Source organism: Prionailurus viverrinus, chromosome A1, assembly GCF_022837055.1.
Source record: "Prionailurus viverrinus isolate Anna chromosome A1, UM_Priviv_1.0, whole genome shotgun sequence".
NCBI classification, from domain to species: domain Eukaryota; kingdom Metazoa; phylum Chordata; class Mammalia; order Carnivora; family Felidae; genus Prionailurus; species Prionailurus viverrinus.
Window position 1 is genome coordinate 146,487,603 of NC_062561.1, and position 27,575 is coordinate 146,515,177.

Here is a 27,575-nt window from a genome sequence, read left to right on the forward strand (position 1 = left end):
AACTGCATCCCACTCTTTGCCTTGAGAAGACTTCTTCCCCTGACACCAGCAGCAGAGTAGGACGTGGTCTCCTCCATCCCTTTCTTCAGTAGATTCAAAGAGAGAGAATACCCAGGCCCTTACCTACTTACTAATAGGGAAATGGCTAAATCGAATGTGATGCTGGATAGCAGTTAAGGAAAATGAATTGAATCATCCAATCTCAAAATAGGGAGTTCTCATAAATAGATTGTTGAGTTAAAACAGAAAGCAAAAACTAGATGATAAATATGCAAGCAACTTAACACAACTTATAAAAAATATATACCAATTCCACATATTCTTTATAGTACATATACAGTATATGTATGTAAAACCATTAAAAATGATCTAGAAGGACACACACCAAACTTGTAAGAATGGTTACCTCAAACTGGAAAGTGGGAACTTGGATTGGAAGAAATCGAAGACTGGCTCTTTTTGTAATGCTATACTTATCTAGCCTTAGCCTATAAAACTAAAATCCATTTTTATTTATTTTTAATTTTTTTAATGTTTATTTATTTTTGAGAGAGACAGAGACAGAATGCAAGTGGGGGAGGGGCAGAAAGAAAGGGAGACACAGAATCTGAAGCAGGCTCCAGGCTCTGAGCTGTCAGCACAGAGCCCTACATGGGGCTTGAACTCACAGACCACAGGATCATGACCTGAGCCAAAGTTGGGCACTTAACCGACTGAACCACCCAGGCACCCCTAAAATTCATTTTTAGAAAAGATTTTTGTCCTAATGAATAACTTGGAAGCCACAGAAACATTTGAAGGTGAACATTTCAAATGTGAAGTGGAAATCACCCATGGATAACTGCAATTAAAATTTTGCTGTATTTCCTCATACTAGTTTGGACATATTTAATTAGGATCATTCCATATATAATTTTACATTCTTATTTTTCCTATATAACATTATATTGACAGCATTATCCCATGTCATTTGATATCCTTTGAAAAACCAACTTACAATGACTAGTATATCTTCTGTATCAAAATGTACCAAATAATTCTGTCAGACGTTTAGGTTGTTTCTAATTCTTCTCTGTTTATTTAACATACATTCATTAAGCACATACTTCCTGCGTGGTCAGGACCTGTGCTAGGGATATAGTGGTCAGTAAGGTAGACAAAGCCCCTCCCTCAGAGATCTAATGCAGTAAGAAATGTGTGCAGAAGCAGTTGCTTTAGGTTATACTGTTACTAAGGGAATGAACAGATCAAAGGATATGAAATGTCTTAAGACTTTTGATTCATGTCCCTAAATTTTTCACTACTAAGGCTATATGATTTACATTCCCAGCAGTAGTCTGTGCTTTACTTTCCCTAAAATCTTTGAAAATAATTTTATTTTACTTTGCTTTTATTACTGAGCTGACCCTTTTTTTCTTTATGTCTTGCTAAATTTTGCATAGATTCTCAGCTTACTTCTTCTACTAGGCTATGCATTTCTCAGTGTTGCTAGAGTTAGTTTTCCAGCTTTTTTATTGTCCATTTAATTGACCCAAATCTCTGTTTTGCTTCCATCAGAGCTGACTGTCCATATACTGGTTCTAATAAAACCAGAAAGCTGGAGTTAAACAATTAGGATATGTATATTATATATATATATATATTTTTTTTTAATATATGAAATTTATTGTCAAATTGGTTTCCATACAACACCCAGTGCTCATCCCAAAAGATGCCCTCTTCAAAACCCATCACCCGCCCTCCCCTCCCTCCCACCCCCCATCAACCCTCAGTTTGTTCTCAGTTTTTAAGAGTCTCTCATGCTTTGGCTCTCTCCCACTCTAATCTCTTTTTTTTTTTTTTCCTTCCCCTCCCCCATGGGTTTCTGTTAAGTTTCTCAGGATCCACATAAGAGTGAAACCATATGGTATCTGTCTTTCTCTGTATGGCTTATTTCACTTAGTATCACACTCTCCAGTTCCATCCACGTTGCTACAAAAGGCCATATTTCATTCTTTCTCATTGCCACGTAGTACTCCATTGTGTATATAAACCACAATTTCTTTATCCATTCATCAGTTGATGGACATTTAGGCTCTTTCCATAATTTGGCTATTGTTGAGAGTGCTGCTATAAACATTGGGGTACAAGTGCCCCTATGTATCAGTACTCCTGTATCCCTTGGGTAAATTCCTAGCAGTGCTACTGCTGGGTCATAGGGTAGGTCTATTTTTAATTTTCTTTTTTTTTTTTTTTATGAAATTTATTGACAAATTGGTTTCCATACAACACCCAGTGCTCATCCCAAAAGGTGCCCTCCTCAATACCCATCACCCACCCTCTCCTCCCTCCCACCCCCCATCAACCCTCAGTTTGTTCTCAGTTTTTAACAGTCTCTTATGCTTTGGCTCTCTCCCATTCTAACCTCTTTTTTTTTTTTTTTTTCCTTCCCCTCCCCCATGGGTTCCTGTTAAGTTTCTCAGGATCCACATAAGAGTGAAACCATATGGTATCTGTCTTTCTCTGTATGGCTTATTTCACTTAGCATCACACTCTCCAGTTCCATCCATGTTGCTACAAAAGGCCATATTTCATTTTTTCTCATTGCCACGTAATATTCCATTGTGTATATAAACCACAATTTCTTTATCCATTCATCAGTTGATGGACATTTAGGCTCTTTCCATAATTTGGCTATTGTTGAGAGTGCTGCTATGAACATTGGGGTACAAGTGGCCCTATGCATCAGTACTCCCGTATCCCTTGGATAAATTCCTAGCAGTGCTATTGCTGGGTCATAGGGTAGGTCTATTTTTAATTTTCTGAGGAACCTCCACACTGCTTTCCAGAGCGGCTGCACCAATTTGCATTCCCACCAACAGTGCAAGAGGGTTCCCGTTTCTCCACATCCTCTCCAGCATCTATAGTCTCCCAATTTGTTCATTTTGGCCACTCTGACTGGCGTGAGGTGATATCTGAGTGTGGTTTTGATTTGTATTTCCCTGATGAGGAGCGACGTTGAGCATCTTTTCATGTGCCTGTTGGCCATCTGGATGTCTTCTTTAGAGAAGTGTCTATTCATGTTTTCTGCCCATTTCTTCAGTGGATTATTTGTTTTTCAGGTGTGGGTTTGGTGAGCTCTTTATAGATTTTGGATACTAGCCCTTTGTCCAATATGTCATTTGCAAATATCTTTTCCCATTCCGTTGGTTGCCTTTTAGTTTTGTTGATTGTTTCCTTTGCTGTGCAGAAGCTGCAAAAAATATATATATAATAAACCCTCACATACTTATAGAGCAGAATCAGTAATTACCAAGATTTTTGCCATATTTGCTTCATTTAACCTTTTTTAAACTTTATATTTGCTCAAATAGTTTAAAGAAAATTACAGATATTATGTCATTTGTTTTTACAGGTGCATACTGAACATTTTTTATTTGATCTATTCTATCAAGTTTTACTGCAGTCTTACATGTTATAACACCTTTGGGTTCTTATCCTCTGCTTTTACTCCTGAGGTGAGGCTTTGCACCCTTTTTCTGATTATGCCTTTGCCAGTGACATTGGAGAACTTTTCTCTAAAATGGCCAATTGTTCCATGAGGTCAGCTGGTACCATCAAGGCAGAAGGTGAAATGTACATTTTGTAATTTCTGCAGACTGGACAATCCATCCACAGATCCTCACCACATTGGAGACATTTCATCAATGATATCAAACCATAGACAACTTCTTGTGACTGTTCTCAACTGTGATTAAAATGGACAATTTTGTAATATGTGACAAAATCTATTCATTATTATACAGATTTAATAGCTGGTTTCTTGTGAAGGAACCCCTTTAAAAGTCTGAAGAATGTGCAGAACCCATTTTCAGAAAAATGTGTGTGTGTGTGTGTGTGTGTGTGTGTGTTTGCATATACACACCCACATAAATCACACCCACCCCTAATATATATCAGAAAATTCTGCACACAGTTGCAGGAGATTCCTAGACTCTCTAAAATCTATGAGACAAATCCTAGATCAAGAAACTTGGTCAATAAATTGCATTCACAGTGGCTTCCATATTATGTCCTGATCAAGAAAAAGAGTATAGTGACAGAAAAAAAAAAAAAAAACCTACTTAATTATAAATAAGAAAATGTATAAAATACAGAAGGAACAAGATCAACTATTGTATATGGAATTAAGAGTTTTGGGTAAAAAAATGGAACTTACGGAGAACCTAAAGAAGGGGAAAGGGTCTTACTACCTACAAATACACACAAAACAGAGCATCAAACTATATAGAAAAAAATATAAAGACATAATTAAGATTGGATAAATTCACAAAACTGATGGGGAAAAAAGTGATATGACAAAACAACCTATTTCCTATTGCTGTTTCCAAAGCAAGTGTTAATAGACAAAACATGTTTCAGCAAGTAGTGTTTCTCTCAACTGTTCTCAGCTGTGATTAAAATACAATATTACTTAAAATGTGGCTTACTTTGCCCACTATTGTACAGATTTAAACATTAGCTGACTGATTAAAAGTGGTAAGGAAGCATAATATATTCATAGCATCTAAACTTACTTGAAAATTTGGGTATGCTCAATATGTCCTACACTTTTAATCCAGACACGTAACTTGACCCCTTGTTTTGTTTCTAATTAACCACAGCAAAAGAGATTTTAGAAAACTAGACTCTAAAAAACAAAAAACAAAAAAAAAAACCTCATCGCCATCAGTAGAGAACAGAATTCATGTCAATATTATCACAAAGAACCAAGCAGATCCTTGGTAGACATGTGGAAAGTACTTTTCTGACTGGAAGATCTGAAAGAGTGATATGGGGCCATCATTTCCTCCTCCCTTCTGAGGGAGCAGCACTCCTTAGCACTAGAATTACTGTTCAAAGCTTCAGGTTGTCTGGGAAGCCGAATGTGTTAAAAGGAAGGGATTCTGATGGTGCTCATCATGTGTGGCTAAAGTTCCAAGGTTCTGTGTGCGAGGGGTCCCCTCATTTTTGAAGTTACACACCACACATTAAAGGCTTGAATGACAACCTGAATGAGGTGGCCACTGGGTGTGTGCATATTTGGAAATGTTGGTTATCTGTGGTCATGAGTCCCTTCAAATGTGTCACTCTAAAAATGACTTTCACCTAATGAGACATAAAATCATGCGGTTTTAATGTTTTAATGCTTTGGTCTAGAACTCCTGTGGTCATATTATCATGACAATAAGCTTTAGAAATCCACTCATCTTTCTTACATACTAACAAACATAACATCACTTAAACAAATAATACGGACAGTGCTAGAAAGTAAGAATGCTTAGTACAACCTGCTCAGACAATCCCTCAACTGTAGTGTCATAAGAAATGTGAGTTGAAACTTGAATGATCCATTGAAACAGATTTTATCGGTTAAAATAAAGATTATACAAGCTGCCGTTAGTGAAAATTTTATCATAATATGTAATTTATGATGTCAGTCTCTTTTCTTGACTGTGCAAAGCTAATAAAGAAACGTTAGCTACTGGGACAACCTTGAAACAGACTGCAGGAGTGTTATCTACAGCATGACTGTTATGACCAAATCCTGCCACCAGACATGTTCCTAGAATGAAACAAAGGGAATTCATACATTTTGTAATAGGACTGCTTGTTTCATCACTTTTGAGATTAGAAAGTTCTTTATATACTTTAGATACAAGTCTTTTGTTGGGTATATGATTTGCAAATATTTTTGGCTTGTCTCTGATATGTATTTTCATCCCTTTTTTTCTTCTCTTTTTTTGGAGAGGGAGGGAGAAGGGGAGTGGGGGAGGGACAGACAATGGAAAAGGAGAGAGAGAATCTAAGGTAGGCTCCATGCCCAATGAAGAGTCCAACACAGGGCTCGAACTCATGACTGCAAGATCATGACCTAAGCCAAAATCAAGAGTTGGACATTTAACTAAGCCACCAAGGCGCCCCTGTGTTTCCATATTTCCACCCTCTTAACAAAATCTTTTGTAGAATAAAATTTTTAATTTTGAAAAAGGCCAGTGTATTCTTTATTTTTTTTGGTGGAATGTACTTTTGATGTATTGTCTAAGAGCTCTTCACCTAACTGTAAGTCATTAAGGCTTTTCTTCTACAAGTTTTAGTTTTATATTTTACATTCATATTTTACACTCATATATTATGACCCATTTTGAATTAATTTCTGTATAACGTGTGCAATTTAAGTTGAGGTCTGTTCTTTTTTGCAAATTAAAGTCTATACTGTATACTGTAAAAACTATCCTTCCTCCATTGAATTGTTTTATCTGTGTCAAAAATCAGTTTGTCTTACCTGTGTCTTTTAATGGATTTTATTTTAGTGATCTGTGTCTACCTCTTCTCTAATACCACACCCTCTTGATTACTGCAGCTATAAATTAAATCTTAAAACTAAGTTTTGTGATTCCTCCACCCTTTATTCTTTATTTTCACTATTGTTTTAGCTATTCTAGTTCCTTTACCTTTTCATATAAATTTTAGAATTAGCTTTTCTATTTCTACAGGAAAAAAATCTGCTGGGATTTTGCTTAAGTTTTGCACCCAAGGTGAGTGCGTTTCTCTCACCCTACAGCTTACACATGCAGCACAGACCAGGCACACACTTCATGCTGGATCGAAGAAGGGCAGTATGTGTCACAAGGTGGTGAGGGATGGGTGAGAGAAATACACAGGAGGCAGAAGGAGTTGTTAAGAAGGAAGCAGATCAAACACTTGGGGTTTGAGGTACATGAGGTGGATTTGTGTCAGTCATTTAGCTATAGAACAGGCATCCCTGGTGCACCCAGCAGACAAGAGTGAGCCACTGTCACAGAATGTCTTAACTCCCAGGTGTGTTCTCTATAGACTTGGCCGAGGTCTCAACATGGCAGAAAAAAGGACACACTGCAGAGGGGTGGGTAGGTGTCAGTGCCACCCGCCTTCTCACCTTCCCCAAGCCTCCTCCCTCCTGCACTGCCAGGCAACACCTCCCAGCTCCCTACACTGCACCTGACCACAGGGATGAGATCTTGTGGCCCTTGGTGGCTTCTTGTGGTTCAGGCCAGGTAGACAAGACCCAGAGATCTCCCTGCTTGGGTCAGTATGTCAACTGGAAAGCATCTGGTCAGCCTTTGAGAATGACTTAGTGGATACCTATGCAACTACACACATTAGTAAACCCTGAAATAGAAATAAAGGATAGCCCATCTTGTCTTATTACCACATATAAATGTATCAAATTAATATGTGTACTTATTAAATTTACACAATTTAAATGTCAGACTTTGTGTTTCAGTAAAAAAAAAAAAAAAAAAAAAAAGCCACTCCCCATTCTTGTGGAAAGACAAATCACACAATCATTTGTGACAAGCATAAGCACAAGTGTGATGTGTGATGTGTGATGTATTTGGAAATCAATGAGGTCTGAGATGGGAGAAGCAGCAGGTGGAATGTGAGGGGTCTCCTGAAACTGCCTGGGAAATTCAAGTTTGAGCAAGGCAGAGTTCATTGCTGCTGGAGGAGGAAAGGACCAGACAAAACACCGATCTGCTATACTGTGGTTTTGGTCTTATGGGAAATTGAAAGCCAAAGAATTCTCATTTTCCAAGATCCTAAACATAACCTAACACTAGGCTATATTCAAAGAGCAAATTAATTCACATTTACTAATGCTGCCAACAGCAGTTCCTCCAATAAAATTTGAGAAAGCTAATAAGCTTCATTTTAGACAGATTTTATTATTTTTCTCCTATGGAAATTTTGAAACAAGAGTTAAGGACACTACCAAGAAACAAACTTTTGAGAGAGAGAAAGAGTGAGCGCACGAGGAAGGGACACAGAGGGAGATACAGAATCCGAATCAGGCTCCAGGCTGAGCTGTCAGCAGAGTCTGACCTGGGGCTCAAACCATAAACTGTGAGATCCATGACCTGAGCTGAAGTTGGCTGCTTAACAGACTGCACCATGCTGCAAGAAAAAAACTCAAAAAACTCTTAACTACTGAAAACAAACTAATGGTTACCACAGGAAGTAGGGGGTAGAATAGGTGAAGTGATAGGGATTAAGGAGTCCATTTGTGAGGAGCACCAGGTAATGTATGGAAGTGTTGAATCATTAGACTGTACACCTGAAATTAAGAGAACACTGTATGTTAACTATACCGGAATAAAAATCCGAAAGAATGGACAAAAAAGTCCCACGTACCCAATAACCAGCTTCAATTATCAAGCTACAATCCTTCTAGATCATTTCTAACTGATCACTTCTACTTTGTGCCATGAAATAAACCTCAAGGTCAAACTATCAGTTACTGACAGTCAGTACAAAGAACATTGAGGTTAATCATTCTATAGTTCAACATTCTTGTTTTCTTTTGATTTTTACAATTATTTTTAGAGAAAATCTTAAGCAGGCTCCATGCTCAGTGTGGAGGTTGATGCAATGTAGGGCTCGATCCCATGACCTGAGCTGAAATCAAGAGTCAGATGCTCAACTGAGCCACCCAGGAGCCCCAAACAAGTTTTTCTTCTATGTCTCAATTTGCCAGGCATACACTTCCACTCAATCATCTAGTGCCTTTCTTGCTGTCATAAACAGAATTACAACACGGATCGTGAACCTTTAGATACTCAAACACCAGAGCAAGGAGCAACTTGAAGGCGTTTATCATACTGGGTCCCCAGGGAGATGGATCTCAGAAAGTACACTGCTAGGGTTTCCCGACATGATTCCTGCTTTAAGTGCAGTTAGTTTTTGAAGCCCTCTCTCTATACAGGAAAACTGTACATTTATTCCATAGAGAGTAGAAAAAACTATGAATCCCATTTACTGTAGAGAATCCTGAATTAATGGTATTCCCATTCTCCTTAAATGGAAAAGTATACACTGCATCTCTGTACTAAAGAAAATAAGACACAAAACATATTTTTGGTATATGAAATTTTATTGTCACGTTTTCATCATCAAAACTTAAGATCTTGGTCTTTCCTTCTTGCCTTTGTATAAGGCCAAAAGAGAGACATTGGCTACTTTGACGACCTTAAAGCGAACTCCAGGAATGTCACCAACAGCATGACCTTTGCGACCAAATCCAGCAACCAGAACCTCATCATTTTCCTGGAATAAAATCAACAGTTTACTTCTGGTGTGAGTGGCAATCACTAAAAATACCCGTTCTTCATATAAAAAAAACCGGGCAAAACCATCTCAGAAACAGAATCAACAGCAGACTAAAACACTTACCTCAATAAAATTCAAACAACCATCATTGGGTACAAAGGCGGTGATTTTCTTGCCATTCTTGATCAGCTGGACCCTGACACACTTCCTGATGGCAGAATTTGGCTGTTTGGCTTCAACCCCTCTAAAACATAAAGAGCACAGCAATGAGGTGCCTTTCTGAGAAGGCATACATTTTAGTTTGTTAGGCAGAGAATTCATTAGACATTATGCTCTTTCCACCTAGTCGGTCTAATCCTAAATTGGTTAACTCCTGTGATTTCAACCAAGCTTTCCCTCAGGGAAAATCTCTGGGCCCTTACCAGTTGTAAAAAATATGAATCAAAAATAAGAGATACAAAGACTACTGACTGGCAGTGCATTGATTAGTGCCTTAAAAATTATCATTTTGTAAAGTCAACCTTCATGCAGCTCAACCTCAGATTTGCAACCTCAGGCAAGAAACTTCTCTTTACCTTAACTGTCCCAACTAGAAAGATGTGATTGCTAAGAATAAAATGATTGAGTGGCAATTTCTTAAGACAGCTCGTCCCTTCATTGTTACTACCCACCCCCCTCCAATGCCATCCCTAAGAGATTCAAAACCCCTTAGTTACTTAACCCCTAAGCCCCAAGTTACCAACTTCCAGACAAATATTCTACCCAAACACTTTAGAATTTATATCTAAAATTAACAACTTCAGATGTATTTGGTTCGCGTTACCATAGTAAAAGAAACCTTGAAGAAAAAGTGTGGACTTTCACTTACACTTTTTCCAGCACAATTCCTTTCGCATGGGAAGCGCCTCCAAAAGGGTTGGCCTTCAGGGCTGTGCCCAAATGGGCTTTCTTATACTGTTTATCATGCCACTTCTGATCTCGTCGGTGGCTACGAAGCTTCCTGGCAGTACGAAGACCACGACACTTGCCTAAAATTCAAAATCCTATGAGTTCTTCCGCAAGCACTCCAGTCATTTTACATCTTCTAAAACCCTAGCCTCACCTGGACTACAAGCCAATAGGTTCTTTCATTACAATGTAGCACATGGTCTAAACCTCAACCTCAAAGGATCCCTCGGACCAACAAAGGGTGAACACAAGTACTCCGATTGGTGCGTTTTCCCAAAGGAATGAGCCCCTTGTCAAGTTCCAGAGCGGCACCGGCTACCCAACGCCGGTCGGTAAGGCGAGCTCCGCGGCCTCCGCGCCGCATGGGCTCCTTCCGCACCCGGCCATGTGCCTGCCACGGCAGCGCTTCCCCGGCCTTCCCCAGCGGGCCTTCCGGTAGCGTCCTCACCGTTCTGTCTCTATTCTCCCGCCCGTCCCCGAGCCCCCGAGTTCAGCTTGCAGGCCCCTCAGCCCAAACCCGGACAGCTCACCCATCCTGCCAGCACCACGGGCCGGAGCAAAAGAGGGAAAGGCGCACAGGAAGGAGCCACAAGCCACTGCGAACAAGCTCCGCCCAGCCAAGGACCCAAGCAACTGTCTGCGCAGTGCCTGATCCGAAGCTGGCACCCTTTGAAAATGACAAGCTTGCACCACTTTCCAGAATCTGAGTTTTATTCAGTTTGTGGGAAATTCTGAACCACCTAACTTGCATTGCTGTTTATTTCGTTTTATGTCAAGGCTGGAGACAGAAGGAAAGTGGACTACCAATCCCAGAACTCTTTGCATGGAGACTCCCTGGAGGCGCCGGCGCTCTTGGCAAACCCAGGAAGGGGCGGGATTTAGTGGAGTTGAGTCGGACTAAAGGGAGGTACCTGGTTTGTGGCTGTTTGTGGTAGAGTGGAGGCCTTAACGCTTGTAGTTTGGAAAGTTAGATCTCTGAGCTTTAAACCCTACTCAAGCAGCATCGTAAATTGGAGAAAAAAAAAAAAAATCAGTGAAGCCATGTATTGTAAAACCGACATTTGGAAGTAGACCAAGCCTTAAAACAAAACCTGTCACTTAACTGATGCCATTTTAGGTGATTAATTTAACTTTTTAAACTTAAGGTTCTCCTGTAGAATGAAATAGATTTGAGAGATCTCTGGGATGTTGGTTCATTAGACAACTATTCTTAAAGTTGTTTTCTTCGTGCCAGGCATTAGTACAGGAGAGTTATCTGTTCTTAAAAAAATTATTTTCTAGGTACAAGAAGGCAGAAATAATATATAAGTGTATTTAAAGATAAATGGGAAAGTTTTTTTTTGCAGTTTATTATTTTTTTGAGAGAGATTTTGAGAGAGAGAGAGAGGGAGAGATGCGGGAGAGGAGCAGAGGGAGAGAGAGTGAATCCCAACCAGGCTCCGTGCTGTGAGCCGGAAGCCCCCACCACCATCGTGATATTAGGAATCCTTAGATCATTGCCTGAGCCCAAATAGGTGCTTAAACGACTGAGCCACCCAGGCACTCCTAAATGGGAAAGTTTTAAATACTGATAAGTGTCCTAGAGGATATAAAGTTCGTCAGGTGGTGGTAACTTGGGGATGGGGGTGGCTACTCTGGAATGGGTTTAAGAAGCCGTCTCTGTGGACATTACATGTGAACTGAGATCCTAAAGAAAAGGAACCAGTTAGACAAAGTATATGGGGTGGAGCATTCAGGAAAAGGGGCTCTCAATGAGGAGAATGAGAGGGGGCACTTTTTCAGAACTGAAGAATCAAGGAGGGGGAACTCAGTGAGTGAGGACTAGTGTGGCACTGGATGAGGTCTAAGGTGCACAGGAAATTGTGAAGCCTGTAGATCCTGGTAAAGGCTTTGTTTACTCTTTGTGTGACTGAATGCCATTGAAAAGTTTTGAGCAGGGGAGTAATGATAGGATATTACAGGTTTGATCCTATAAAAATATAGGATCACTTATAAAAAAAAACTGTAAGAGATGAATCTGTGAGACCATTTGGGAGGGTGTTATAATAGTCCAGTTGAGACATGTAATGATAGCTTGGACTGTCAGTGAAGGTGGTAAAAAGTGTTGGATTTGATACACTGATGGTTGAGCTGGTGAGATTTGCTGAAGACTGTAGGATGTCAGAGAGGAATTATGATTTTCAACCTGAGCAACTGGGTGATTTGTGGTGTTCTTTATTAAGTGGGATATTTTGGGAGAGGAACAGATTTAGAAGGGGAAATTAAGAGTTCAGTTATCGATGTGTCAGTTTGAGATGCCTTTTGGACCTCTAGATAGGTATGGGAGGTAGGTAGTTGGATATATGTAGGGGGGGGTTCAAGGGAATTATCAGTGAGTGAATAGACAGTATTGAAAGCCATAGCCGGAAGTATTATCACTTAGGGAATGACTGTAGTTAGAACAGAGAAAGGTTGGAGACCTGAGCCTTGGGCACATTAAAACTTAGGATACAAAAGGGAGGTGAAGCAAAATAGCCTGAAGAGTGGCCGATTCTGTACTCTCATCAAAGCCAAGTTAAGTAGAAGTGAGCAAGTGTGAAAGGAAAGTAAGATGAGGACTGAGAATTGTCATGCATTTGGCAATGTGGAGGATTTTAGTGATTTTGTTAAGTGGGGTTCCCATGGAGTTGCAAAGATGTAAGCCTGATCTGGATTGGAGCCAAGACAATACGGGAAATAAAATAGTGTAGACAGAAGTTATTGACATATTTTGGAGAGCATATTTCTATAATGTGCAGAGAAAAGGGGTTCTGTCTGGAGGAGGATGTGGAGTGAGGATGAGTTTGTTTAAGATGGCAGACTGTATGACATTTTTGTAGGAGATTGTTCCAATAGAGAAGAAAAATGGATAGTTCATTAGAGAAAGGGGATAATTGCATGAACAAGTCCTTGGGGAAACTAGAAGGGTCCCCAAGTGGAGGAATTGACCTTAGGAATAATAACAATTTATCTATAGTAATAGAGAAGGCAGACTATAGGGGTACCACTACAAGTAAATTGGAAGATTTGTTGGTGGGAAAATGTGGAACTTCTCTTTTGATTGCTATTTCCTTAATGAAACCAGTAAGGTCATCAGTACAGAGAAAGAGTAGGGAAAAGACATTAGAGGAGAGAGGATAGAGTATGAAATCATCATCTAGAATAACACTACTAGTATTAAATAATACTATGTGCCACATACTGTTTTAGGTGACTTATATTTATTAACTTACTTAATTCTAATAACACTAAAATGTAAACACTTTTATTATACCTGTTATACTGAGGGATAGTGCCTTAGTCGTTTCTGGCTACTATAATGAAATACTATAGGCTGAGTGACTTATAAAATAACAGAAATTTATTTCTTACAGTTCTGGAGATTGGGAAGTCCAAGATAAAGGTGCTGGCAGATTTGGTATCTAAAGAAATACTATAGACTGGGTGGCTTATAAATGACAGAAATTCATTTCTTACAGTTTTGGAGATTGGGAAATCCAAGATCAAGATGCTGGCAGATTTGATATCTAGTAAGAACTCATTTCTTGATCCATCCCCTTTATTTTATTTATTTATTTATTTATTTATTTATTTATTATTTTTTATTTATTTATTTATTTATTTATTTATTTATTTATTTTATATATGAAATTTATTGTCAAATTGGTTTCCATACAACACCCAGTGCTCATCCCAAAAGGTGCCCTCCTCAATACCCATCACCCACCCTCTCCTCCCTCCCACCCCCCATCAACCCTCAGTTTGTTCTCAGTTTTTAAGTCTCTTATGCTTTGGCTGTCTCCCACTCTAACCTCTTTTTTTTTTTTTTTCCTTCCCCTCCCCCATGGGTTCCTGTTAAGTTTCTCAGGATCCACATAAGAGTGAAACCATATGGTATCTGTCTTTCTCTGTATGGCTTATTTCACTTAGCATCACACTCTCCAGTTCCATCCACGTTGCTACAAAAGGCCATATTTCATTTTTTCTCATTGCCACGTAGTACTCCATTGCGTATATAAACCACAATTTCTTTATCCATTCATCAGTTGATGGACATTTAGGCTCTTTCCATAATTTGGCTATTGTTGAGAGTGCTGCTATGAACATTGGGGTACAAGTGCCCCTATGCATCAGTACTCCCGTATCCCTTGGATAAATTCCTAGCAGTGCTATTGCTGGGTCATAGGGTAGGTCTATTTTTAATTTTCTGAGGAACCTCCACACTGCTTTCCAGAGCGGCTGCCCCAGTTTGCATTCCCACCAACAGTGCAAGAGGGTTCCCGTTTCTCCACATCCTCTCCAGCATCTATGGTCTCCTGATTTGTTCATTTTGGCCACTCTGACTGGCGTGAGGTGATACCTGAGTGTGGTTTTGATTTGTATTTCCCTGATAAGGAGCGACGCTGAACATCTTTTCATGTGCCTGTTGGCCATCTGGATGTCTTCTTTAGAGAAGTGTCTATTCATGTTTTCTGCCCATTTCTTCACTGGGTTATTTGTTTTTCGGGTGTGATCCATCCCTTTTTAATATAACCTCAGATAGCAGAAGGGCGAATGTAGCTCTTGGGGCGGGGAGATCTGTTTTATTTATTTGCATATTTTTTCCAGTTTTATTGGGATATAATTGACATATTGGGGTCCTTTTATAAGAGCCTTAATCTCATTCATGAAGACTCCACCCTTATGACCTAATCAGCTCCCAAACAACCCATCTCTTAATAACATCACACTAGGGATTAGGTTTTGTGTTTTCTTCACACTCAGTATGGTGACCTAGTAGGTTGAGAGCTGGGTAATAGGACTGGGAGTGTGGTCTAGTCAGGTGAATGTGATAGAGGAAGGGGAAAGGAGTTCAGAGTGTTTGCAAGGCAAGGATCATAGTGAACCATGAGATTGAAGCTGGAAGAGTTAAGAGCTAGGAATAGTCAGAACACTTCTGAAGACCTGGCCCTACCAGATATGAGAATTTTCTATGAAGTTACATAAGATAGTGCAGTTTTAGTACAGAAGTAGATAAATTGACCAATGAACAGAATAGAGAGGCCAGCAAGAGACTCCTATATATGGAATATTATTAAATAACAGAACTAGATGTGAGATCAATGTATAAAGGAAGGACTGGTGGAGTTGCACAAAAACTGGTTACTTACATTAAATTAGATCACCATGTCAGGCTGAAAACAAAAATCACCCCCAGACAGATTGAGGGCCTACATGTCAACAACAAATTTTTTAATTTCTTAATAGGTAACAAAGGTGAATATCTTCATGAACTACGCAGGATAAGAAGAAATGAATGGCTAATTTGACCATATTAAGAAACTGTGCTCCACAAAAACACCTGAAAGAAAGCAAAAAAAAGTTACAAATTGAATTGATATTTACAGGAAGTGCTCATCTAAACTTGGGATGCTCTGTACCTGAAGGTTTAGTAAAACATGCTGCAAAGCCATCTGGATGTGGTGTTTCCTTTGTGGGAAGATATTAAATACAGACTAAATTGCTTTAATAATTAATGAACCATTCATAGAACTGCAATTTCTTCTTGATTCATATCTGGTAAGTCAGTTTTCTAAGAGTTTGTCTATTTCATCTCAGTTTTAATAATTACTATGTAAAGCTGTTCAGACTTTCTATTACGCATTAACATAAGAATGTTATAAAAATATATGTTGTTGGGAGGTTTTCATTAGGAAATATAATACTATATGGGTTATTTATTTCTTTTTGAGTGAGTTTTGGTTGTGTGCCTTTCAAGGAAAGTGTTCATTTTGTCTTAGTTGTCTAATGTATGGCCATAAAGTTGTTAGTAATATTCCTTTATAATTCTTTTAATATCTGTAGATGCGTAGTGATGTCTCATCTTCCATTCCTGACACTGGTAGCTGTGTCTTCCCGCTCCATTTTTGGTCAGATAAAAGTTTTTTAATCTTGTTAATCTGTTCAAAGAACCAGCTTTTGCTTTAACTGATTTTCTGTTTCTCTGTTTTTAATTTCATTGGTTTCTGGTCTTGTCTGTATTGTTTGCTTTCTTCTGCTTGCTTTGGATTTAAATTTGCTCTTCTTTTTCCAGTTTTTTCAAAGTGAAAGCTTAGGTCATTGATTTGAGACTTTTGTTCTTTTCTATATATTTAATGGTATAAATATCTGAGCACTGCTTGATGCATGCCTTGAGTTTTGATAGGTTACATTCTAGTTTTAATTCAATTCAAAACATTTACTAATTTTGAACAATGGATTATTTAGAATTATGTTTCTTAATTTCCAGATATGTGGAGATTTTCCAAATATCTGTGTTGCTCATTTCTAGTTTAATTCCATTATGGTCTAAGAACTTTAACAAAATTTTTGTTGTAGTTTGCTTTATAGCCCAGAATATAATCACTCTTGGTGAATTTTTCATATACCCTTGAAAAAAAAGCATTTTCTGCTGATGTTGGGAAAAATGTTTTATAAATGTTCATTGGCCCAAAGTGGTTGATAGTGCTGTTCAGGTCTTCTGTGTTCTGTATTCAGGGTGATAATAGTGATGAGAGATGAGGGCAGATATGGGAAGGTCATAGTTGGATGTTGGGTTATGGTTTATTTTTGGTATTGTGTTTAATTATTATATTATTATGAAAAGCAAATAACAAGGCATGAACCAATGGTCAGAGTGTGTTATGAATGAAAGCTTTTGATTACTATAGCTAAGAGAAGAAAAAAAATGATTTAATTTTTGTTTTTGGAGCTTTGAGTTTTTCATTTTCTGATAAAGAAAGAGCTTATTACTTAATTTGAAGCCTGGAAATGGAAAGAATTTTCCTCAACCTTGGGCCTAAATTTCTTAAAAAGGCCCCCTGAAAAAGAATCAGCTTGAGGAATTAGAGGGAAAGAAAGAAGGCTACCATGGCTGAAGCATAGACAGTCAGCAGGATAATAGAGGAAGATGAGGTTAGAGAGTTGGACAGGGCCAGCTCAAGTCCAACTTGTAGGCCCTGATAAGGAGTTTGGACTTTATTCTGGGTACAATGAGAAGCCATTGGAGGGCTTCAAGTAAGAGAGTTACAAGATCTGATCTACTTTTTAAAAAAACCACTGTGCTTGCTATGGAAGGGCACTATGAAGGGGCAAGAGAGGAGTCGGTTTATCCAAGGAGGGGGCTGATGAAATAGCACAGATAAGAGATTGTAGGAAATAGCATTGGAGATGAGAAGATTTCATAAAATTCTGAATATAATTTGGACTTAAACAAATTGAGTGAATTTGAATTGAGTGAAATCATGACATCACCACCACCACCATCTCTAATAGGTATTGAGCACTATTTAGGTGCCAGGCATAGGACTTCACATGCCTAATTTGTTTTAATCTTCAAAACAACACCTGTGTGGTAAGTGTTATTAACACCATTTTACAAAGAGGAAATTAAGACTTAAGTTAACTATAGCATGTTTGTTGGTTTTCAGATTAGTTATAAAGTAAAATTTTGACTTTTAAGTAGTTCAGAAAAAATTTTAATGCATGTTAAGTAAATAAGGCACACAGTGGTGAAAAACAGTTTTCTAGCCAGCAAAATATCAGGAAAAATAAGAGGTGCAATTCTTAAGATTACAGTATTCTTATAAATTGCAACCTGCTATCTGTAGGTTATCAGAGGTATGTGCAAACTGATAGGCACTTTGTTGTGAAATAATGGTGTTTAGTAGTTCTTGAAATGTTGGGGGAGTAGGGCAAGAAAAAGAGTAAGTATTTCCCTTTTCTTGTATTCCCTTGCAAGTAGAAGGAGTTAAGTTAATGTAACTCCTTATTTCTCTGCCAGTTTACTCATTCCATGCCAGCTAAGGATGACATCTGTGGTTAATTAGGAAAAATAGTCTGGGTATGTTCAGCCCTTCTTTCCTTTTTGAGACCCAGCCTCCCCTTGGAATAGACCTTTCCCATTTCTTCTGCACCAACCCTCTCTTCCCTGTTGAGAACCCACTGCTGACATGACAGGCAGTCATATCTGGCTTCTGTGGGGAGGGGTTCAGTTTCAGTTAATTTTGCTCCTGCACTAAATTTTGGCATCTTGGCCTTTCACAGTAATGAAGGTGGCATTTTGGTCTCCATTTGTCTTACCCCTTGTTTTATTTCTCAGCTGGTGTAGCAGTCAGGTGGGGCAGAAAGATATCATTATTTGACTTATCTCAGAGTCCCTCCACCCTCCCAACTAAGAAAAAAGATTGGTCTTCAAAAATTAGGTCAGTTGATGAGGTTTATTTAGGTCAAGGGTGATGCTGATTCTTTGTACCATATGAGAGAGAAGTTGGCTTTTTAGGAAGAGCAGCCAAGGGTTTTAACAATATATTGGAGCATTTAGAATAGTTAGAAATGATTCCAAGTGTTTTAACTATAAAAATTGAGGTATTAGTTGCTATGGAAATGTGACAAGTTGAAATAACAGCTTTAAGTGAGAAAGAAGAAGCAGTAAGAATAAGACCAATGATTACTTGCTCTGTGTAACTACTAGTGATGAATGTTGAGTGCTTCATTTTTCCTGATTAAATTATTAAATGCAATTTTTCTCTTATCCAAAATGAATGAGATTTCTTATCCTCTCATTCTAACTACTTTTGGTACAGTGAATATTTCTTCTCCTATCTATTTCAAGCTGGAACTAAAGAAAGATGTGTGTGTTATCATATAATCTTAACAGTAATCAGGCCTGGTCTTTAAAATCTTGTTACTATAATTAAACCTCTGGGTAAGATCTAGGGGGAATTGACAACACTGCTCTTTGATGTCCTTTGTGAAGTTCCTGGAAGGGAGTTATTTTACTATGCATATTGGAAGTTATTCCCCAGGTATTCTCTAACTTGGCTGAGAACAAAACAAAAGAAAATAGACTTTTATTTCAGCAGAGACCTTTGAGTTGTAAGAAACGTTAAAGGATCATTTCTCTCACTAGGAAAAGAAAGATAATTTCTTTCACTCATTAGAATATTAAGTTTTAGAATCTCATTCCTTGGAGAGGTTTAAAGAGTCTGGCAGGTGGGCCAGATCTGTGTTCTCTGTGAGTTCAGTGAAGACCAGTTGATCTTTGGTGATGGGGAGTCATCAGAGATTACTCTTCAGCTTCGCATTCCCCAGTAAAATGAAATTTCATTAGGACTATTTCTAGATTACTTAAGTGTAATATATAAGTTATTATAATATAAATATAAAAACTCCTATAAAAGTAAATGTGCATTTTATATCACTAAGACTTTATTGCTTAAAGGACTTTAAATAAGATAAAACAGGATTCCCCACCACCACCCCTTAAACTGAAAGAACAAATAACAAGAGAGAAAAAGGAGTGAGGAGCTAGACGAAGGGAGGAAGAAAAGAAATGAGGGAAGAAAAGAAAAGGACAAGAGTAATTTTTCCACTGATACTACTTTTTGTTGGGTCTAGAAGTCCCTACTGATTGTTAAGAGCGTCTTTGTTCATTTGTATGTATGTATGTATGTATTATTTATGGGGGATAAGCTTAGGAATCCCCAGGGCTTACACCAATGGGTTAACAAGGCATAAAGAAATACAAAGCCATAAAATGCTCACACCCGAGTTTGGGAAAATCAGGTTGGCACCCCAAGAATAGGGGGATGTTAAGACACCCTGAGAATAGGGAGGCATAAAGTTTCTAGGAATAGGGAGGTGCAAAGGCACCCCAAAATAGAGAGGGGGTGCAGAGCCCCCAAAATAAAGAGGGAGAGGCAAAGGCCTGAAATAGAAACCATGCAAAGGTGCCCAATACATAGGTATATGAAATAAACAAGATTAGATATTCAGGGTGGAAGCACTCCCAATTTAGTACTATAGCAGAAAAGCTCTTTCACAGGACAGTAGGGCCAGGTTAGGTAAATTGGTGAATTAGACTATGGACCACTATGCTGCAGGCAAAGCAGCCCAGAGTGGAGATGGTTAACAAAAGAAAAGGTGCCTTGTCAACCCTGAGGTTACTCCCCTATCTGTCTCATCCTCTAGGCTAGCTAAGATAAACAGAGCTGCTGCCTCATGTCCACTGTAAACAACCTTCCTCCTGACTGCCCAGCTCCCGGAGTTTGTTTGGTATTAACCTAAACCCCTAACCACAAATATCCTCAAGACTCCCTTTCCCTCATGTCCACAAATTAATGATCACAGATTCATTATCCCTTTGTGCACGTCCATCGCCATGTTTGTAAGCCTTCTGATCCTAATAAAAATGGGCAAAGGACCCTTATCGGTGCTCTTGTCTTTTCCCGGACATTAGCCATCTCTCGCTTTCAATCCTGCATCCCACTCTTTTGCTAGACAAAAAAGAACTTTAGACTTAGAGTCTACGACAATTATTTATTTATTTATTTGAGAGAGAGAGAGAGAGAGAGAGAGAGAGAGAGAGAGAGAGCGCACAAGCAGGGGAGAGGCAGAGAGATAGGGAGAGAGAATCTCAAGCTGACAGTAAGGAGCCCACTTCGAAGCTCCATCTCACAAACCATGAGATCATGACCTGAGCTGATATCAAGAGTCAGATGCTTAACTGACTGAGCCACCCGGGTGCCACAGCCATTACTGATTATTAAGATAACCCAAATGAATGAATCTGAAACCAGTTCATAGATATGGTCTTTTTCATTTTTAAAGGATTTTTTATTAAATTTATTGAAACTAAAAAACCCAAACAACACAGTTTACCCATTTTCCCCATCCTCCACTACCCATTGCCCCTTGCAATCACTAATCTGTTCTCGGTATCTATGAACTCGGTTGTTTTGTGTTTTAGATTCCATATACATTTGTCTTTCTATGACTTATTTCACTTAGCTTAATGCCCTTGAGGTCTATCCCTGTTTCTGCAAATGTAAAGATTTCACTATTTTTTATGGCTATATAATATTCCATATAAATATGCCATATTTTCTTTATCCATTTATCCATCATAGTTAGAAACCTTCCATCAACAAATATATATAAACAGAGAGATGTGTGTATTTTTTTTTCAACGTTTATTTATTTTTGGGACAGAGAGAGACAGAGCATGAACGGGGGAGGGGCAGAGAGAGAGGGAGACACAGAATCCGAAACAGGCTTCAGGCTCTGAGCCATCAGCCCTGAGCCTGACGCGGGGCTCGAACTCACGGACCGCGAGATCGTGACCTGGCTGAAGTCAGACACTTAACCGACTGCGCCACCCAGGCACCCCGAGATGTGTGTATTAAAGCAGATGCCTGCCCCTCACGTCAAGGTTTTAATATAAGCAGGTGAGCCTCCTTCATTTTAAGTTCAGAGGTGATCAGCTACCTCTGAGTTGGGGGCCTGAAGTGAGTCAGTCCAAGTGAGAGGGCCGTTTAAGAGACATTTCTTAGATCGCTGCTGTCTTGTGGGTCTCAAATAGGAACCCTGTTGGTTTTCAAAATTAGATGTTTTGGGGGCTCATCTCTCAGGTACATATCTTAAAAGTTGAGGTGTCTGATGTGGACTTTGAACTCTTTACCACTCAGGAGGAAGCTCTGGGTTTGAGTTCCCTCCTGATTGTGGGTTGCCACATCTGTGGTAGGGTTTATGGTGAAATTGTGTCCCAGATTTTCCTACCCACTTTGATTTGGTTTTCTTTTCATTTGCCTGACGTGTAACCATGACTCAGCCAGGCTTTAGGTTTTTTAATAGGAAATTGTTTCATATGTAGTGGTACACTCAGCATGTCTGTGGGAGGAAAGAAGTTCAAGATCTTAGAATATCACCATCTTAAACGAGAACCCCACCATGGGTATCATTTTTCATAGTATGGAATAATGTGCTTATGTGCCAGTGAATATCTAAAATTTACTCAGATAGGTTTTCAGTTAAAATTTATAAATTTATATTAACTAATTTAGCAGAAAACATTTTGGATTTGTACCAGGTGGTTGTATACTATACTCTCTTAGAAACTAACTGTGCTGGTTAATTTTTGTCCAAAGAATCTATTTTGTGCCTATTATAAATGATGGCCTGAAGTATATGGCAACATCAAAATGGCACATATTTTCAATATGAGTTTTACTTAGTGAATTAAAAGCCTATCTCTGTCAAGGTGGGTCCTGCATCTTCCTGGTGAGAGCATTTTTCAAGTGGTGGAGGCCTTCTCCTCCTTAGAACCCAGGTCTGTTAGGTCCTTCTTAACACTTAGACCTCCCTTCCTAGTCCATGCCTCTAATTATCACAGTAAATTTGGTACTTAGCAAACCCTTCCAATAAAGTTTCCTTTGCACTATAAGTAACGGAAACCCATTTCAAGCTGTGTTAAGACCAAAAGCCAAGTTATTGGGAGGACACTGGGATAACTCACACACTTCAGCACCAAGAGATACACACTGACCTCATAAGAAAGTAGAGTCAAGAACTGGAAAGCTGCTTCAGCTTTTCAAAAGAGTTATGTCTCATCTCTTGTCTCTAGTCTATTAAATAACTGCCTTCCTCTAGTCCTTATCAGCCATTGCCTGGAGTGGAGTTGTGGCCAATATCAGTGGACGTCATTGGTTTGCTATGTGACGCATCCCTAAGGTGTTTACTCCAGCAATTATTTGTTTACATTTCTGCACATCACTGAGCTACTAGTCTCATGGGGATCGGGACAGTGTCCTGTTCATCTTGTATTCCTGGCAGGTAGCATATGGCAATCAATATTTGTCTAATGGACAAGTTTATGAAAGAGCAGGACTATTGTTTCAGTGAAGCTTGAGATCCAAGAACAGAAATATATGCCACTAATTTGGTATATCACTTATGTTCCAAGAAGTCAATGGGGAATCAAAAGTAAGACAAATTAACATTTTAAATCAAAAGCACTTATAAGTATTTCATTTACTAATCTGATTCTAATCAACTCAGAAGTTGATTTGATGAAAATTAGTAGAAATCATGGCAACAGTTGGACTCTGAATTTAATGAAGAGTCTGCATTTTCCAGAAAAATTATATATATATATATATATATATATATATATATATATATACACACACACAAACACACACACACACACAAAAACACACACATACATATATGAATTTCATATATATATACATATATATGTATATGAATAGAATGTATATATGTGTATGTATATATATGAAATTCATATATATGTGTATGTTTGTGTATATATATATGTGTGTGTGTGTGTGTGTGTGTATATATATATATATGAAAGTAATCCTATACGTGATTTGTTATAGGAATTGGTTCGTGCAATTATGGAGGCTGAGATATCCCAATATCTGTTGTCAGCAAGCTGGAGACCCAGGAGAGCCAATGGTATAGCTCCATTCCTAGGAAATGTGAAGGCAGGAGAACACTGAATTCTCTGCTCCAAGACAAGTAGAGAAAGTAAAAACTCCCTTACTCCACGTTTTTATTTTACTCAGACCTTCAGTGGATTGGATGAGGCCCACTCACATTAGGGAAGGCAGTTCACTCAGTCTACTGATACACATATTAATCTCATTTAGAAACACTGTCAGAGACAAGGCCAGATAATGTTTAGCAAAATATTTGGGCACGTTGTATCCCAGTCAAGTTGACATGTATTAACCATTAGAGAGTCACACTCCCCTATACAGAGCAAGAAGTACTACTCTGGTATTTTGCTAATGAACTGATGTAACTTGGGTTTTGTATGTTTGCATTTCAAGCTACTGAATTTGATTAAATACTTGAATTAGTTGATTTTCTAGTTATGGTTGCCTAGAGAGTCAGGCTCTGGGAGTCACAACCATGTGCACAAAGTGAGAATTAATTATGTGACATTTTTGCTGGGCTTATTCATTACTCTATACATCTTATTGAGCATCATCTTGGACCAGCAGCACCTTAGACTCTAGGTGTATCAGTTAATTAGATGCAGTCCCTGCTGCCATGGAGCAGGCCTTCTGGTGAAGAAACACACCATAGATAGGTAACAAGAAAGTAAATATCTCAGTACAAATGTGATATATGTTATGATGAGGGTGAACAGAATGCAGGGAGGGTTAGGAGGGGATGAGGTAATCTCCACAGAAGGAACAATATGTACAGTCACTGAGGTGTAAAAATGTTGGCATGTGGAGGGTGTTGAAAAAAGCTGAATCTAAGCCAGTGTCCTGGAGCATGGTCGGGAGAAAGGTTAGCATAAAATGAAGCAAGAGAGACCAGCAAGGGCCAGGCCATGCAAGACTGTAGGAGGTGGATGGATTTAGATTTTGTATCAGTTTGCAAACTTAGCAAAGACTACTATAATTGATTTGAACATTTGACTAAAGTGATTTTTGGTTTAAGAGCATTTGGATGAATAGAAACTGTGGTCTGGCAAATGCTCTATGTTCCTTCAGGCAAATATTAGCATGCGTTTTGTTTTGGATTATCTTTAGGATCCAAAACTGCGTTTTGTTTTGGATTATCTTTAGGATGTATGTATAGTGAACAGCCTTGATAGGTAGAAATAGTGTCTTCCTCTTACAAAGGACAGGTTTACTTACAGCCTTGGAAACTCAGGATTTGTCTCATGAAATGAAACCCATTGTGTGTACAAACGTCCATGTGGGCCTAGATGTATTGCTCTATGGGCAAGGGGTATTGTCACAATATACTGATGCTTATGCTCCTTGCTATGTGGTGAGTAATAAACTTCTTTGTCTCTGGCCCTGGAGTCTTGTGTCTTCTGCCAGAATCCATGAAACTAACAAGCTGACTTGTTAGCTTATCAGTTGGGTAAAATGTCAGACCCTTCACAGTTCTGGACAAGAACCCTTCAGCCATATCAGCGGGAAGGTACAATGCCAAGCAGGTGATATCTTAGTGCCTTGCAGCCTGCAAATTATCACATTAACATTTTTATCATTGCTTTTCTAAAGTTACAGATGAGCTATTCTCTGACAATCACATCTTAAGTGTGACTTCTATTTTAAAATACATGTGTGAAACCTACTAGCTACTAATTATTCTACCTTAAATAGTCTTCACCAAGTGGAGGAAAATTTCAACAACAGAAGGAATGCTGTGTTAAAAATTTAGGAATCAAGACATAAAATATATTGAAATGAAACTTAATTAAAAATAAAAATTGTGTATACATTTGTGCACCTGAAAATATAACTGGAAATATAACTTACATGGTAAGCACCAAGGAGGTAAGTGTTAACTGAACCATTATTATCACAGTACAGGGGTCTTCATGGGCTTGGCCTCTTACCTTCCCCTGACCAGGGATCTGAGGAGCACTGGGATCAGACCCTACTGCTGCTGCCATGGGAGACTATGAGCTATTGCTCTGGCAGCTGGAGGCAATGTATTACATTTGCACTGGCCAGTACGATCACCGTTAGCCACATGTGGTTACTAACCACTGGAAATTTTGGTTAGTTCGAATTGAGATGTGTATAAATGTAAATTGTATACCAGGTTTCAGACTTAGAGCAGAAAAGGAAGGTAAAATATCTTATTAATTTTTATGTTTGAAATAGTATTAAAGATATATTAGGCTAAAGAAAATATATTATTAAAATGAACCTCACCTGTTTGTGCTTCTTTCAGTGTGGCTACTAGAAAATTTTAAATTATATACATAGCTCTCATTATATTTCTGTTGAACAGTGCTATTCTAGGTCCTTGCTCCTCACAGACAAGCAGCATCAGCATCATGTGGAAACTTGTTAGAAACAAAGAAGCTCATGCCCCACCCCAGACTGGATCAGAATTTGCATTTTAACAAAATCTCATGTGATTTGTATGCATGTTCAGAGTTGAGTAGCAGAGCCCTAAGACTAGGATTGCCTGATTTAGCAAATAAAAATACAAGATGTCCAGTTAAATTTAATTTCAGATAAACAACAAATGATTTTTTAATACAGCATATCCAAATATTGCATGGAACATACTTATTAAAATTATTTATTGTTTATTTGAAATTCACCTGTTACCGGGGGTGTCCTATGTATTATTTGGCCAGCCTGCCTACGACTAAACTCCTCCTGTCCAGGCCCATCTTACTACCAGAAATTCCACAAAATCAGGAAAAAGACAGGAAGGTGAAAGGAGAGGTAGGGAGTGGAAGTTGGGCAGAGTGAAAGAACAGAGAAGAAAAGGAAATATGGGAAGTAGAAATAAGATGAGCATGGAAAGGACACATTGATGGTGATGACCTCTTCTGTTTTATAATATTTCTTAGCATCTTCCTTATTTCTCCATCCCCCTCCCCCATCCCTAGTTGTGTGTTCATCTCCTCTTCACTTCTCTATAGGGCTTCCTAGAGCCATGTTAGAGGATGGTGTGTGTACAAAGTACATGTCCTCAGGGTCAAGTCCCCAGCTTTCCTATAATCCATCATCCCTGAAGTGTCACTTAAAATATGATGCCTTTCAGCTACCAGTACTTTGCCATTAAAGTGATCACGGTTCTTAAGTGCCGAAAATGCTGACATGTTCATTTTGGAAGATTTTCTTTATTGTGGCATTTTAATTGTATTTTTTAAAATGTAAAACGACTCTTAGGGATTTTGTTCTTTGGTTTGTGTTTTTGCATGTTTTTTAGGTGGCAAGGGAGTGGAAGTGGAGGCTGGCAAGGAAAGAATAACCATAGATATTCTTTTTTTTTTTAATTTTAGAGAAAGAGAGAGAGAGGGAGAGAGCAGGCAAGTTGGGAAGAGGGAGAGAGAGAGAGAGAGAGAGAGAGAGAGAGAGAGAGAGAGAGAGAGAAATCTCAAGCTCCTAGGCGGGGCTCAATCCCATGACTTTGGGATCATGACCTGAGCTGAAATCAAGAGTTAGATGCTCAACTGACCGCGCCAGGCACCTCTAGATATTCTCTATTTAGCCAGGCATTGAAGTAAGGAAAGGCTTTCATCTTTTGTATTATTTATTTAAAATTTTATTTTATTGTAGTAAGACCATTTAACGTGAGATCCACCCTCTTAACAAATTTTCAAAGTGTATAATACAGTATTGTTAACTATAGGTATAATCTTATACAGCAGATCTCTAGAATTTATTAATCTTGCTTAACTGAAACTTTATGCCTGTTGATTAGCAACTACCTATTTCTTCCTCCTCAACCTCCAGCCCCTGGTAACCACCATTCAGTCTTTGCTTTCTATGAATTTGCCTGTTCTAGAACCCTCATGAAAATGGAATCATGTAGTATTTGTGACTGGCTTCTTTCACTTATAATAATGTCTTCAAAGTTCATCCATGTTGTCACATATTACAGAATTTCCTTTTTTTAAAGGCTGCATAATATTCTGTTGTTTGTATATACTCCATATTCCTTATCCATTCAGCCATCAGCAGATACTTTGGTTGTTTCCACATCCTGACAGGCATTAAGTCATATCTCTTTGTGGTTTTGATTTGCATTTCCCTGATGATTAGTGACATTGAGCACCTTTTTATATGATGTTGGCCATCTGTATGTCATCTTTGGAGAACTGTCTATTCAAGCCCATTTTTAGGTTGGGTTATTTGTGTTGTTTCTGCTATTGAGTTGTAAGAGTACCTCAAATATTTTGG

The 27,575-nt window shown here is 38.6% G+C and overlaps 3 protein-coding genes across 21 annotated transcripts in view; 2 read left to right on the plus strand and 1 right to left on the minus strand.

Annotated features, from left to right (window-relative positions):
• ATG10 (autophagy related 10) overlaps positions 1-4,131 on the plus strand; it is a 260,981-nt gene extending 256,850 nt beyond the window's left edge. For 12 of the 16 annotated variants that reach the window (XM_047862227.1, XM_047862255.1, XM_047862221.1 and 9 more), the window contains one exon: positions 3,395-4,131. In XM_047862227.1, coding sequence (XP_047718183.1) covers positions 3,395-3,581 — 187 coding nt within the window. In that variant the 3' untranslated portion in view covers positions 3,582-4,131. The remainder of the gene's footprint in view (positions 1-3,394) is intronic. The other 4 variants (XM_047862146.1, XM_047862283.1, XM_047862273.1 and 1 more) reach the window with 3 other exon arrangements.
• The window catches only part of RPS23 (ribosomal protein S23), a 33,745-nt gene that overhangs the window by 5,385 nt on the left and 785 nt on the right, over positions 1-27,575 (minus strand). The window contains exons 2-6 of one of the 3 annotated variants that reach the window (XM_047862325.1): positions 18,034-18,039; positions 14,783-14,786; positions 9,977-10,136; positions 9,232-9,352; positions 8,936-9,105 (exon numbers count right to left, since the gene is read on the minus strand). In XM_047862325.1, coding sequence (XP_047718281.1) covers positions 8,959-9,105; positions 9,232-9,352; positions 9,977-10,136; positions 14,783-14,786 — 432 coding nt within the window. In that variant the 5' untranslated portion in view covers positions 18,034-18,039 and the 3' untranslated portion in view covers positions 8,936-8,958. Of the gene's footprint in view, positions 1-8,935; positions 9,106-9,231; positions 9,353-9,976; positions 10,137-10,586; positions 10,739-14,782; positions 14,787-18,033; positions 18,040-25,304; positions 25,312-27,575 lie in introns of those variants that run through there. The other 2 variants (XM_047862330.1, XM_047862315.1) reach the window with 2 other exon arrangements.
• The window catches only part of LOC125167667 (V-type proton ATPase subunit S1-like protein), a 41,198-nt gene continuing 24,394 nt past the window's right edge, over positions 10,772-27,575 (plus strand). Inside the window, exons 1-3 of one of the 2 annotated variants that reach the window (XM_047862115.1) lie at positions 10,772-11,173; positions 13,554-13,604; positions 15,322-15,633. The gene's annotated coding sequence lies outside the window, so the exon portion shown is untranslated. The remainder of the gene's footprint in view (positions 11,174-13,553; positions 13,605-15,321; positions 15,634-27,575) is intronic. The other variant, XM_047862125.1, reaches the window with a different exon arrangement.